Raw genomic sequence first — 15,389 nt, 5'->3', positions numbered from 1 at the left:
CCCAAAGAAGATGAAAATTGCTAAGGTCATTCCTCTTTATAAAACTGGGAGCAAACACAACTTTACAAACTACAGACCTATCTCAATATTGCCACAACTCTCAAAAATATTGGAAAAGCTTTTTAACAGTAGAATGGATGGATTTTTGGAAAAACATAAATTATTTGCAGAGAACCAATATGGTTTTAGAGTAAACAGATCAACAGCACAGGCATTAATGGAATCAATCGAGGAAATCACAGATGCAATAGATAACAAACGACATGCAGTGGGAGTTTTCATTGACCTCAAAAAAGCTTTTGACACAATTAATCATAATATACTATTCAATAAATTAGAAAAATATGGGATAAGGGGATTTGTATTAGACTGGATAAAGGATTATCTGCGAGAACGGCAACAGTATGTAAAGTTGGATAATCACTGCTCTGGATATTTGGACATAGCTTGTGGTGTTCCACAAGGGTCAGTTTTAGGCCCTAAATTATTTATTTTGTATATAAATGACATGTGCAAAGTCTCTAAAGAACTAAAACTCGTCAATTTTGCAGATGACACAAATATCTTTTGTCCAGGTGATAACATCCAACAAGTGGAATCAGTGTTGAATGAGGAAATGAAAAAAATAAAAATGTGGTTCGACTAGAACAAATTATCATTAAATGTAAGTAAGACCAAGTTTATGGTATTTGGCAAAGCGAACATAAAGATACGAATAGAAATAGATGGGACTGAAATTGAAAGAGTGCAGGAAAACACATTTCTTGGGGTTATAATAGATGACAGGCTGAGTTGGAAGCCACACATGAAAAACGTAAAGTCTAAAATTTCAAGAAGCATGGCAGTCATATACAAAGCAAAAGAATTACTGGATTATCATTCACTTCGTACACTTTATTGTTCTCTTGTCTTGCCCTATTTGCATTACTGTGCTGAGGTTTGGGGGAATACTTATAAAACTTCACTACAGCCACTTATCACTCTGCAGAAAAGAGCAATAAGGACTATTCATAAAGTCAACTACCTGGAACACACAAATCCACTTTTCATACAATCCAAACTATTGAAATTCACTGACATAGTATCTTATCAAACAGCAATCATTATGTATAGGGCAAAAGCAAAACAACTACCAGAAAATATCCAAAACTTATTTAGGAATCGGGAGGGAGGTTATAAGTTAAGGGGGAATCACAACTTCAAAATCTTAAACATAAGAACAACCTTAAAAAGTTTCTATCACTATAACTGGGGTCAAACTATGGAACAATCTAAGTGAGGAACTCAAGCAAAGTCCAAATATCCACCAGTTTAAAAGAATGTACAAACATATGTTGTTTAGCGGGTACAAAGGCTAAAAGTTCCAAAGGGCTACACACAAGTAAAAATGAAACAGAAAAATAAGTGTGAAAGTGTGTCTACTTGTGTTCTGTTGTAGAATTACAGTATATGTTGAATCATTGGTTTAATGGATAAAGTGAGAAAGGGGTAAGAATCTAAAAATGTATGCTTCCTCCTACTCCTTTTCGAGCATTCTTTATTGATTTATTTACTTATGTATTATTATTATTATTTATTTATGTATTTTTTCTGTTTATTGGTTTATTTTTTGTTTGTTTGTTGTATGGACTTATATGTGGCACTTTAGAATGTTATTTGTTTTGTTTTTTCTTTTTTGTTTTGGATGTTCGAAATAAAGAAAACTTTAATAAAAAAATAAAATTAAAATAAAATCCTCGAGGACTCTGCTGAGGGTGTCAAGTTCATCCACTGTTCCATGGCCAGGACAAAAACCACATTGCTCCTCCTGTATTTGAGATTCGACCTCCTGACGGATCCTCCTTGCCAGCACCCCTAAATACACCTGACCATGGAGGCTGAGGAGTGTGATTCCTCTGTTGTTGGAACACACCCTCCGGTCCCCGTTATTAAAAAGCAGGACCACCATCCCGGTCTGCCAATCCAGAGGCGCTATCCTCCATGCCCATGTGATAATAATATAGATACTTATGTTACATCTAGTAAAAGTGCTTTATCTTGCAGCATCGTCCCGACTCTGTATTGTGTGAGGGCAGTAGTGGAGGTGTCATTGAGATGCCACTCAAAACAATGCAGTCATTCCTTATAAGGCTGGCCTACTTGTTAAGTTTGTGTCAAATTCATTTGCTCTGGAGAAAAAGAAACTGATTGTTCATAACATGTAGTATTTCACTGTTTTCTGTTGAGAGTTGAAGATATTTTTCTGTATTCTTTATTTTCACACTATAGAAGCTGAAACCTGAGCCAGAAGAGGAAGCAAAAGATAAGATAGCAGAAAGTGTGGTCATAAAACAAGAAATGGTTTGTGCAGAACTGCCACCAGTATCTGGTCCAAGCCTTCCCACTGCAAACACCACAGTGACCAACACCTCAGACCTTAATGACTTAAGAGAAATTAACTTTGAATACTTGAAGCATGTTGTTCTCAAATTCATGTCATCCAGAGAGGCTGAGGTAAGTCACCATTCCTTGTTCTAAACGGTTTGTCAAATTTAATTTAAGAATTATGTGTATATCTTATTTTTGTTTTTAGGCATATCAGCTAATACGAGCTGTGTCTGTGCTGCTGAACTTTACTCACGAGGAAGAAAACATGTTAAAGCAAACTCTGGAATATAAAGTCAGTATCAAAAATAATTTCCAACATTTTTTTATAGGAAACAGGTTAATTGTAGTAATTTGTCATCCAAGAAGTGATGGAAATCAACTACTTAAATTACATTATTATTTGTAGTTTTCAACTGAGCTTTGTTGCAGATAAAAGTAAATGCTGGATGCAGTTCCATATATTTGGTATTCATCTCAGTTTGTTTTGTGTAAATCCCATTTGCTTTCCAGATGTCTTGGTTTGGCTCTAAGCCCTCTCCAAAAGGTATTATCCGGCCTTCAGTCTCAGGCTCTTCGACCCACTGGAGCTGACGGACTACAAGGAAGGCACTAATCGAGAGACAGAAACGCGAGGATCACCATCAGGAGGAAATTAGCCCCCCTTGTGTCACTCCAAACATTTAGTTGGAAGTGAGCTCCAAAACTTTAACCAGTTTCCTGCTGACACACTGTCCCTGGCTCTGTGGGATAAAGGACTATTGTTTTTTATTGTTTTGGGGAGAAGGGCTGCATGGATTTTTTTTTTTTTAATTCAGCTGTTGATTTTAAAAATGACACTTTGAAAGTTGCAGCTAGTGACATTGTTAAAGAAACATTTACACTGGAAGTGGCGTTGTCGTATTTGTTTTTACTTACACGACACCTACTGGACTTACTTTGCCTTAAGAAACTGACGCAGGTTTTTTTTTCGACGCAAGCTGACAGTCTCATTTTCTTAATTGCTTTTCACTCTTCTAAATGATAAAAATCTAAATGAAAATACCCTTATTCTGTGAACAATTAAGAGTCAAGGGATTCCACACCAAAATGTTAAGTCAGTCATTTGATCGTCCACCATTTTATTTCATTTATATAACTTTGTGCAAGAAGGATTAATTGCCAGCCAATCAATGTGTGCGTGCGTACACACACACACACACACACACACACACACACATTGCAGGCACAGTGTGTATGAAAAGTATTCAACGTGTGTGTATGTATAATATAGATACGTGTGTGTGTGTGTGCGTGTGTGTGTGCGTGCGTGCGTGCGTGCGTGTGTATGTGTATGTGTGTGTGTGTATATATATATATATATATATATATATATATATATATATATATATATATATATATATATATCTCTCCAGCCATCCATTTTCAGTACCGCTTGTCCCCACGGAGTCGCGGGCGTGCTGGAGCCTATCCCAGCAGTCATCGGGCAGGAGGCGGGGGACATCCTGAACTGGTTACCAGCTGATCGCAGGGCACACAGAGACGAACAACCATTCGCACTCACACCTAAGAGCAATTTGGAGTGCTGAATTGGCCTGTTTTTGGGATGTGGGAGGAAACCGGAGTGCCCGGAAAAAACCCACGTGGGCGCGGGGACAACATGCAAACTCCACATAGGGAGGGTCAGAGGTGGAATCAAACCCCGGTACCCTCCTAACTGTGAGGCAGTCGTGCTAACAAGTGTTCCACTGAGCCGTCTGTCTCTGTCTCGCTCTCTCTCTCGCTCGCTCTCGCTCTCTCTCTCTACACAGTGCCTTGCAAAAGTATTGGGCACCCTTGAACTTTTCAACCTTTTGCCACATTTCAGGCCTCAAATAATGATATAAATTTTATGTTTTGTGAAGAATCAACAAGTGGAACACAATTGTGAAGTGGAATAAAATCTATTGGATATCTTAAACTTTTTTTAACAAATAAAAAACTGAAAAGTGGAGTGTGCAATATTATTCGGCCCCTTTTAAAGGGTAAAAGTAATACTTTCAGTGCCGGAAACTCACTTCTGAAGTTCAGTGAGGATCTCTAAATGATCCAATGTTGCACTCAATGACTGATGATGATAAATAGAATCCACTTGTGTGTAATCAAGTCTCTGTATAAATGCACCTGCTCTGTGAAAGTCTCAGGGTTCTGTTTAAAGCACAGAGAGCATCATGAAGACCAAGGAACACACCAGGCAGGTCTGAGATACTGTTGTGGAGACGTTTGGATACAAACATTTCCCAATGCTGGACACCTGTTGGAGTCTGCAAAAGCCCTGAAACTGGGATGAAGAGTTTCCAACAAGACAATCATCCAAAACATAAAGCCAAATCTATGATGGAATGGTTCACAAATAAGCATATCCAGATGTTAGATTGGCCAAGTCAAAGTCCAGACCAGAATCCAATCGAGAATCTGGAAAGAGCTGAAGACTGCTGTTGACACTCTTCAGCTCAAGCTGTTTTGTAAGGAAGAATGGGCAAGAATTTCAGTCTCTCGATGTACAAAACTGACAAGAGACGTACCCCAAGCGACTTGCAGCTGTAATGGCAGCAAAAGGTGGCGTCACAAAGTATTAGGGCAAATAATATTGCATGCCCACTCTTCAATTTTTGTTAAAAAAGTTTAAAATATCAAATGAATTTCATTCCACTTCACAGTTGTGTCCCACTTGTTGATTCCTCGCAAAAAACTACAATTCATATTTTTATGTTTGAAGCCTGAAATGTGGCGAAAGGTTAAAGGGGGCCAATCTTGAATTATTCATATAATCACAGTGGATTTAAATGGCGATATATAGAAGTTCAGAGTGCTCACAGTAGATGCATTATTCATACACTCACCCATTCACGCATTGATTGATTGGTTGATTTAATAAGCAAAATTTTCATTAATGACACATTTAATAATTTAATGGTTCATTTATTTATTTTTATTTCATTTGATTCATTGTGATTAATAAATGAAACAAAATAACATTTTTATTAAATATGTATTGTGTTGTTGCGGACTTTAGCACCAGGACTGCACCCAGCAGGACTGCAGTTCTTGTGTTTTGACTCACTTGGTAGGGTGACCGATGGTACCAACTGACCAGACGTCCTCTTTTCCGCAGACATGACCTACTTTTCAGTCCCAAAAATCTGTCAGGCAGGCAACCCCCCTTCCTGCTTCCTCCAATTAAATAAAAATTCTCTCAGCACCTGGCTTATTGATAGAAACGTGTCATTCCCACTGCCTCTAAATTTTGTAAGGTGTTTGCGAAATCATTTTTGTACAAGTAAAGACTTCAACCACTGCTATGTATAAAATACACTAATACAATATGTAAAATTCACATTTTCACCACATCTGTATACTTTGTAAGTACAGCAAATGGTTGTGTTGTGTAAAATTATTTACGACCACTCACCATCATTGTTTATTAATTTCATAGGGTGGCGCTATTTCTATGACGTACACGCAGAACCCTTAGAGGAAACGAAGAAGACATTTTCCGGAAGCTCCATTTTCTGAACACGCGGTACGTTCGGCCTTTCTAGTATCGCTGTGAGTAGCAACATGGTGGGTGTCGTACGGCTCTCTTGTAATTAGTGATATTTATTGTAAATCACATTTTACCTCCATAACAGATGTCAATTATAAACGCGTAAACTCCATAGGGCGCTCTGTGGTTGTATTTCGATAAGTAATTCACACTCGGCAATTAGTAAAACGGTAGTTTAAAAATCGCAATAGCACTGACTAGCCGCTAACTAGTTGTGCTATGTGCTAATTTAATGACGGCCTTGCTTGCACGAAAGTAAAATTTGTAGTGATTGATGTTTTGATTCTCGCGAATAACTAGTAATTCAATTGATTTTTTTGTCTGTTTTTAGTATTATAGTCTTATATACTTTGATTAACGCGATCTTTTTACCGAAGACGGCCCGTGAAGCGAGGCAATGTATTTGCAGGCTTCCCTTAGCTCTCGTCATTGATGATATTTGTTGAGCTGATGTACTGCTGATGCATTCACAACTGCTTACCAAAAGACTGAGACTTGAGGTGTCACTTTGGTGCACTTAGCTATCCGCCTGCATTATTTTTTTTGACGAGACTCCCTTATACCCCCACTCTTAAACCAGTTTTCTTTTATCCCGTTCCCCGTCTTTCATACAGGCTAAGATCAAGGCGAGAGATTTGCGTGGTAAAAAGAAAGAAGAGCTGCTCAAGCAGTTGGATGACCTAAAGAATGAGTTGTCACAGCTCCGTGTGGCCAAAGTAACCGGTGGAGCTGCATCTAAGCTGTCGAAGATGTGAGTACTCTGCGAAATAAGTCTCGATGAAATGGCTAGATGTGGTTCTGGTTTGAACGCTTGCATAGTATGTATTCAATATAACCGGTTTTGGTATGAGTAAGGAAACAATGACCGATTTAATTGTATTTTTCCAAAACACCAAAGGTTTTTGACCTTATGCCACATTTTAGGCTTCAGTTGTTAAGAGATAAAATTGGTAGGGAAGTATTGACACAAACCCCCATATCCAAACCTTTTATTTATTATGAATGAGTTAAAAATTAAAAGTGGTACGTGCAAAATTCTTTGCATCCATCAGATCAGCCACTTGACTCCGGAGGTTCCTTGAAGATATTCTAAATGAGCTAGTGTCGACCGTAATAACTGATGATGATGATAGTCTACTTGTGTGTAGCCCCCCATGCACACAAACACATTTCACTGTCAAGTCCTTTACTGTTTGGCATTCCGTCCACACGAGACTGCATTTAGCAGCATGAAAACAATTTTATGTCCCGGTACCATTTATTTTCTGTAACGTGAATAAGGATCCGATCTTATGCAGAGGTGTACTTTAAACAATTTCATAGACAAATTATACTATGAATACAAAAGAGAGTTGGGTGGTTAATATTTTCTTCTTTCTGGGGGTGTAACAGAAAATATGTGCTTTACACTACACTTGCCTTTTGCAGCCGCGTTGTACGCAAATCGATTGCCAGAGTCCTGACGGTCATCAACCAGACCCAAAAGGAAAACCTGCGAAAATTCTACAAGGTGAGAATAAGTGTTTACACCATCATGTTTGCACTGGACTTGAGGTTTCTCATTGCCCCTCATGTTAAAGATATTTGTGGAAGTGATTAATTTCCAACTGTTGCTCACCAAAAGTCTTCAGGATTGATGTCAAACACTCGTCTAAATGCACTGTAATCACCCATATTCCAGTCTAGTTTGAATTAATGTAATTTATATATCTTTTTTGATAAGTATAGGTTTTTTTCCCCTCAGTGCCGCGCCTCTCTTTACTGTATTGGTTGTTTCGATAATGTTAGTGGTGTATAGAAGCATGGGCCGATTACCAGTTTGACAGTTTATCTTGGTTTAATAAGTCCGTTGATTTATGTCAGAATTTGCATACTATTCCCCGTAGAGTGCACTTAGTGGGTTACATCATTTTGCAGGGATGTCAGTCAGATACATGCACGCACACAGTGGTACCTCTACTTACGAACCTTTAACGTTATGGTTTTAAAGATTTACTTGCGAGCCACATCAACTACATCTGTCTCGCAAGCCATAGGTTCTCGACCCCTGCGTTAGAATATATCAGCCATGCCTATCTGTATAGCTAAGAATATCGAAGTGATGTAATTTCCCCACTGCCAAATAGTCTTTTAATTGGGCGTGTTGATTACAATCTTCTTAGGCAATTAATGATGACTGATGTTTCTTCATCTGTATGACATTTCTTATGCTCATACAAATTGTAATGTACTTGGGGGCAAGGATGGGGGGGGACATTACATACCCTTTTTTGTTTCATTTTTATTTATCCCTGCGTGCATTAAGTTTTTCTTCTTCAGTTCCTAATTTATTCGATCTTCTGTTATTGATACTAGGGCAAGAAGTACAAGCCCCTAGATTTGAGGCCCAAGAAGACCAGGGCTATGCGTCGACGCCTCAACAAACACGAGGAGAGTCTGCGGACAAAAAAGCAGCAGAGGAAAGATCTCCTCTACTCAATGCGTAAATTTGCTGTTAAAGCATAAAAGATGTTTTCTTTACTAAATAAAAGATGTTCAAGAATGAGCCTTTGTCCTTTTTTCACTGTTGCTTTCATAAACTTCAATTATAGAATATAATCTGAATAGCCTTCATTCTTTCTTAGTGCAGCATAACTCCTTGGCACCTTTATATAAAAAAGTTTAACTGCTAATGTAATAAATTGCAAATACAAAAATAAGATGTAAATGTGCAGAAGAACAATTAATCGGTGAGAGTAGGAAGCTGTTAATGCATGTTATGTAGGACATTCCACAGAGGTACAAACACTGAACACAAGATCAACAGTTATTGCACTTCTGGTTGATGATTCAGATGGTTCTTAGAAAAGTTCTCCTGGTTTTTATTTTGAATTGTTTGCTCGAGTCTAGTGGTTGGCTATTTGTTCGTCCTTTTTGTGACCTGTAGGGACAGGTAGTTGATGGGGACTGCTCTGTTGAGATTACAAGAGATGGTGATGACCTCCAGACTAAGCAGAGCACGACTAGTGAGTGCATGGCCCTGTCAAATTTCATCAGTTGGTTCTTTTAAAGAATTCAGGAAAAGGATTTTCATCACCACTGTGGTAGTGTTTGCAGTCCAGGAGATCTCCACATCCAGATGAAGTCCACCCTTTTCCTGCAGGTTCTGTTTTTTGCTTAACATCAAAACAGAATGCATAATTCTTAACGCAACAAGTGTTTTGTTGCATGTACGGAAATGCAAGTGCACTGACTGCTAGTTTTATACAGCAACAAAAATAGGACAATTGTATAATGTGTGGACTCCCTGGTAATGGCAGATGCAAGCTTGACTCATGCCTTGCGTGTTTACGCGCGCGTGTGTGTATCTCGCCTGCGCGTATGTTTTTGCACTTTGTACGCCGTTGTAAAGTAAAATAGCAAATGTTTTGCTTAGGGTATCTATCCAATCACCAACTGCAAGCCACCTTGGGCCGGTCCGCGTTGGGCCACACGAATGGCAAACAGCACTTCCGGTTTATTTATTAGACTGAATATATGAAAAGTGACCTCCTCCGCGAGGAGGTGTGTCACAAAAGGTCAGGAAGGCACCAGGTTCAGACGGCGTGTCCCCCTCCTGCCTGAAAGTCTGTGCCGAACAACTGGTACCCACCTCTGCACAGATCTTCAACCGTTCCCTGGAGCTGTGTGAGGTGCCCTCGTCAACATAGGACTGCACTCCATCCTGCACCACCTGGACACCCCAGGGACATACGCCAGGATCCTGTTTGTGGACTTCAGCTCGGCGTTCAACACCATCGCTCCTGACATCCTCCACCAGAAGCTCATCCAGCTCGCGGTGCCTGCCTCCACCTGTCAGTGGATCACCAGCTTCCTGACCAGCAGGAGACAGCGTGAGGCTGGGGACCATCACATCTGACACCCGGACCACCAATACTGGCGCCCCCCCCCCAGATGTGCGTCCTCTCCCCACTGCTCTTCTCTCTCTACACTAACAATTGCTCCCCAGTTGACTCTTCTGTGAAGCTCCTGAAGTATGCGGACGACACCACTCTCACTGGACTGATCCGAGACGGTGGCGAGACTGCGTACAGACAGGAGGTGGAGCGAGTGGTCCACTGGTGCAGCCAAAACCACCTGGAGCTGAACCCGCTCAAGACCGTGCAGATGACAGTGGACTTCAGGCGAGACCCTTCAGCACTTTCACTCCTCACTATCCACAGTAATACTATTCTCTCCACAGACACCTTCAAGTTCCTGGGATCCACTGTTAGAATAATTAGTTTTGTAGAAGCGCTGGCCGGCCTGAACCAGAGGTCTCATACCTTCGCTCAAGGCCAACATATCTGCCAGGCTTTAGGGAGTTCTTATACTCCCTTCCTTGTCTTATCTGTGAGAGGCCCTCACTAGTTATGAACAGAACACTTTTGTTCTTTATCTAGCTAAAGAGAAGTTCTTTATTATACCTTGTAGTTTCTATTTATGAATTGTTGTTGACCGGGACAGTTTTTAAGTTATCCCATATTTACTTAATGTTTGATTAAGTAGACTTCATGCAAGTTATCTCACATCTACTTAACGTTTGTTGGAGTGTATGCACGAGAGGTATCTGATGATTTACTCATCATTATTATTGTGTGAAACGGAGCAAGAAAGTCTAGAGTAGGGGTCTCAAACTCAATTTACGTGGGGGCCGCTGGAGGTAGAGTCTGGGTGAGGCTGGGCCGCATCAAATCGTAATCCACAAAAGTAATCCATGAAAAAGGTCAACTGATCCAATCTTCTCAATTTGAACAAATTAACAGTCAGAACATGAAGAACAGGAACAGTTCTTCAGAACATAGGCTTCATTTCTACTTCCTCCTACTCCTTGCTGCCAGAGACTTGGCAGCGCTTCCTCTCACACAGCTGAGCCACATTTGGCTTGAGGGAGGAGGCAACTGAGACCCTCAGTATGGCTTTAAGATGCTCATCTTTAATTCTGGACCTGTACTTTGATTTATTGAAGTTCATTGTGGAGAAGAGCTTTTCACACAGATAGGTGCTGCCAAAAAGGCACATGGTCCGCTTGAACATCCTGGAAAGCTCAGGGAAGCTGGGGGGCAGTTCTCTCAAAAATTGTCCAAGCTCCACTGTTCTTCCACTCACTTCCCTGAACTTGGCTTTGAGTTCAGTATTGCACTGCAGGTCAATTAGCTCCATCTGCAGAACAGGGGGGGCATCCTCAACATCAAAAAAGAAGGGGTCAGCAAAAATGTTAAAAGTGGCTCTGTGTGTCTTGAAGTCTGCAAACCTGTGATCAAATTCTTCTTGTAGGTTCCCAATGGTATCAGCATACTTCTCACCACTGAATGCTGTGCCTGAATCCACGAGTATCTTGCAAGCTGGGAAATGGCAGAGGTTTTTCTGAGAAAGGTGGGCTTTCCATAACACAAGTTTCCTGGAGAATGCTCTGACATTGTCATATGCAGCACTGAAAAGCTGGCCCTGGCCTTGTAACTTCTTATTCAGTACATTCAACTCCTGTGTGATGTCAACAAGAAAAGCTAAGTCCATCAGCTATTTAGGATCACTTAGCATAGGAACAGGCATCCCATCCTTCTCGATGAAGGCTTTCACCTCTTCTCTCAACTCAAAAAACCTCTTCAAGACTTTCCCCCTGCTGAGCCAACATACCTCGGTAAAGTAGAGCACGTCCTCATATTCCGACTCTATTTATGCCAAAAAGTCGCGGGCTTTAAAGCCCTGGATCTGATATGGTTGATCATTTTCACGACGTCAGACATCACCTTGTCAAACCCCAGGATTTTGCTGCAAAGGGCCTGCTGATGGATAATGCAGTGCAAAGCAATGGCATCCTCCACACCCTCCTCTTCCAGTTTTCTTTGAACAAGTGCTACAAGTCCGTTTTTTCTCCCCGTCATTGATGGCGCTCCGTTGGTAGTTATTCCGGCCAAACGTTTCCATTGTAAGCCGGCATCCTCAATGGAATCACACAGCTGTCGGAATATCTCCTGACCGGTGGTCTGGCCATGCATTGGAATCACTGAGAGCAACTCCTCCGTAACTTCAAAATTGTTGTCAACACCACGGAGATATATTGCAAGCTGCGCCGTGTCAGTGATGTCTGTGCTCTCATCAAGAGCCAGCGAGTATGAGTGGAAATGTTTAGCTTCCTCACGCAGTTGATCGTTAACGTTACCCGACAAATCAGAAATACGCTCTGCCACTGTGTTGGCGGAAATACTGATGTTACAAAACAGCTCCTTTTTTACCGGGCAGACAATACTTGCAGCCTGGATCATGCACTGTTTTACAAACTCACCGTTTTTGAAGGGCTTTCCAGCTTTTGCTATCATTTCACTCACAACATAGATAGCTTTCACAGCCGCTTCGTTCTCTTTGCTTGTTTTTTTGAAAAAAACTTGTTGCCTCAGTAGAGATGATTTAAGTTTGGCGACCCGATCCTCTCGCTCATCTCCCAGGTATTTTGCATACTCCTCAGCATGTTTAGTTGAGTAATGACTTCTGATGTTAAACTCTTTGTTAACAGCAACTTTATGCAGCTGCATATTAGACAGGTTGCGACGTTCCTGTGCTCAACAAAAAAATATTCCGCCACCCACTTCTCCTGAAATTGCCTGTGCTCATCCGCAACTTTTCTCTTCACGGCAGGTTTTGAAACAGACATGACGGGGGCTGACAAACAATGTACAGCACTAGGTGACAGTGACAAGATATTTCCCTCCACTCACTCATTCAAACATGTCAAAGTGCTAATTCGCCAATTAGCCAATTGCTAATTCGCCCAGTTGTCACGAGCCTGAGCTACGGGAGCCCATACGTGTCAAAAAAAGTAAAACGGCCAGATGCATGTGCGAAAAGAAATGCGCGGGCCGCACTAACACACAGCTTAGATGTCACGCAGGGGGCCGCAAAATATTGTCCCGAGGGCCGCAATTGGCATGCGGGCCATGTTTGAGACCCCTGGTCTAGAGCACTGTTTTACAGGGACACGGCATCCAGGTTTGGAGATCGCAGCCGAGAACGAGGCTGCCAACCACCTAAGAACAGACTCTGCATTCCTGGGGTCACGAATCGGCCAAGGCCATGCGGCCTCACACCACACAACATTGTTAGCTAGTTAATCAGCGTTGCTACAGCCACAATCTCCCCCCCCACTGCTGTAGCAACGCCTCTTGTAACCAGGGCAACTGTTAGGTTACGGATTTTAGTTATTGATCTGACTCCAAATTGCGATCAACACTTAACACATAAATTGCAATGTCCTAATCCACACACTGGCGCACCTAACAATTTTGCGAGTTCGTTCTGTCAAAGAGAAGACCAGTAGATCAATTAGACCAAATTTACCAATTATTTATTCCTGACAAAGCGCACTAATACAGGCCTGGATCCCGGGTCCCTCACACTAAAACTCGTGCGTTTTTGTGACCACCAAAAGACGACACATTCTTCCGGGTTGCCCAGTTTTAAAGAAACACAATATGAATATTAAAGCATGCAAAATATTGTGAGATGATTGGTCGACGGCCATCTCCTCCCCGCGTCGGCGCTATCGCTGAGGTCAGGTGGTTGGGTTTTCCCCTCGAAGGCCGGTCTCATAGACGTGCTGTTGTTCTCGTTCCTCACCGACCTTGAGATGGTCTCCTCCGGTACTCCCTATCCGGGCCTATTCCACAACACTTCGAAGAAAACAAGTTCATGCAGTTTGCCTGCACATTCCTCGGCCCCCACCAATCCACACGAGCACTCCAATACTAGATATTAATATGATTATAAGTTTAACACAACCTTAAAAATATGTTTGCAAACTCCCAAAAGCACATTTCCCTTTACAACCCAAAATAAAAAGAGGAGATAGCGGAAGAGGAGCTCAGAATTGGTGGAGGACTGTAACTGAGCCTTCTACATAATTCTCCTTGCGAGCAAAAGGAATACTGGTTGTCTTCTCCTCTTTGTTTCCAGCATGTGGATTAATGTCTGGTGGTGTTTAGACCTGACATCCACAATCTCTCGGGACCTGAAATGGACCAGCCACATAGACTCTGTCTGGAAGAAGGCCCAGCAGAGGCTGTATTTTCTGAGACAGCTCAGGAAGTTGAACCTGCCACAGGAGCTGCTGAAGACCGTTTATACTGCCATCATCCAGTCTATCATCTGCACCTCCATCACTGTCTGGTTTGGATCGACCACCAAACAAGACAAGAATAGACTGCGATGGACAATCAAGACTGCAGAAAAGATAATCGGAACCAACTTCCCATCGATCCAGGACTTGTACCTGTCCAGGACCAGGAAACGTGCAAGTAACATCTCTACAGACCCTTCTCACGCAGGTTGCAGTGTCCGAACTACTCCCCTCCGGACGGCGTTACAGAGCACTGTACGCCAAAACCAGCAGACACAGAGACAGCTTCTTCCCCCAGGCTGTCGCTCTGATGAGCTCACACCACTCTTAGAGTCTCAGAGTCATTACTGTGCAATAACATCCTGCTCTCCACACCTTTTTTGAATTGTCTACACTGTTTGTACTATGTGTCCTCTCTGCATCCATTGCAGCCTTTTCATCCTGGAAGAGGGATCCTCCCATCTGTGGTGTCTTCTCAAGGTTTCTCATTTCCCCTAGTAGGAGTTTTGAGTTTTTCCTTGCCCTCCTGGGAGTTTAAGATCAGGGGATGTTTGAGAATATTTGTCAATTTTCGCACATGTCCTGAGTGTTGTTAGTCACCTAAATGTTGGATAGAGGCTGAGATGTACCAAAGTCAAATTCCTTGTTTGGCATGCTCAAACATGGCCCATAAAAAGAATAAGAATAATAACATAATAATAATAATAATAATAATAATAATAATAATAATAATGATAATAATAATAATAATAAAAAGAAATAGATGTATTCTGATAGTTTCTTTGCAATGAGGAAAGGGCTCAGTGAGGATTTAACACCAAAGGCTATTCCCAAGAAGGAAAAAAATATATATGTCAAAAGACGCACTTAAAATGTGGAGTTACGGAGAGAGGTGATTACCACGCACGGAGAGCGGCCTTCCAATGATTCACTGACACCTTCAAAAATAATTCGTCAATATTGGTGAAAACAACATTAACAGTGGATACGTGTTTATTTTGCGTTATAACATTGCTCTCCCCGATTGCACACTCGTGTGCGTGAAGTGCGGTCCACAGTGGGGGGAAAAAAAATTGGCGACCAATTGTGGACTAGAAAATAAATGTAGCATGTGGCACCCAAAGGGGTCACTGTAGCCTTTGATTATTCAGCGTTAAATGGGATAACGGTTCAGTTCAGACTGCCGAGAGAGATGTCTGAACTCGATAAGAAAATGGTCAAGCAACAGGAGGCCAGCGTGGGAGACGACAATGGTTGGTGCAAGTGCCGCCTGTTGCTGGGGACAGTGCCCGGGGTGCCTGCGAGATT

The 15,389-nt window shown here is 41.6% G+C and overlaps 2 protein-coding genes across 5 annotated transcripts in view; both read left to right on the top strand.

Annotated features, from left to right (window-relative positions):
* golga1 (golgin A1) overlaps positions 1–4,355 on the top strand; it is a 38,590-nt gene extending 34,235 nt beyond the window's left edge. For all 4 annotated transcript variants that reach the window (XM_088375418.1, XM_088375417.1, XM_088375419.1 and 1 more), the window contains 3 exons: positions 2,269–2,493; positions 2,573–2,659; positions 2,878–4,355. In XM_088375418.1, the coding sequence (XP_088231544.1) occupies positions 2,269–2,493; positions 2,573–2,659; positions 2,878–2,958 (393 nt within the window). In that variant the 3' untranslated portion in view covers positions 2,959–4,355. The remainder of the gene's footprint in view (positions 1–2,268; positions 2,494–2,572; positions 2,660–2,877) is intronic.
* A 1,473-nt stretch (positions 4,356–5,828) lies between these two features.
* Positions 5,829–8,495, top strand: rpl35 (ribosomal protein L35). Its single transcript, XM_088375420.1, has 4 exons — positions 5,829–5,967; positions 6,565–6,701; positions 7,379–7,460; positions 8,306–8,495. Exons 1-4 carry the CDS (start codon positions 5,965–5,967, stop codon positions 8,453–8,455), a joined length of 372 nt encoding a protein of 123 aa, XP_088231546.1. The 5' UTR covers positions 5,829–5,964; the 3' UTR covers positions 8,456–8,495.
* Positions 8,496–15,389: the final 6,894 nt, after the last annotated feature.

The sequence above is a fragment of the Syngnathus floridae genome, chromosome 5 (genome assembly GCF_059516105.1).
Source record: "Syngnathus floridae isolate MCC-2025c chromosome 5, RoL_Sflo_1.0, whole genome shotgun sequence".
Classification (NCBI taxonomy): domain Eukaryota; kingdom Metazoa; phylum Chordata; class Actinopteri; order Syngnathiformes; family Syngnathidae; genus Syngnathus; species Syngnathus floridae.
Note: the sequence above shows the minus strand (reverse complement) of the source record. Positions and strands in the feature narration are given on the sequence as shown.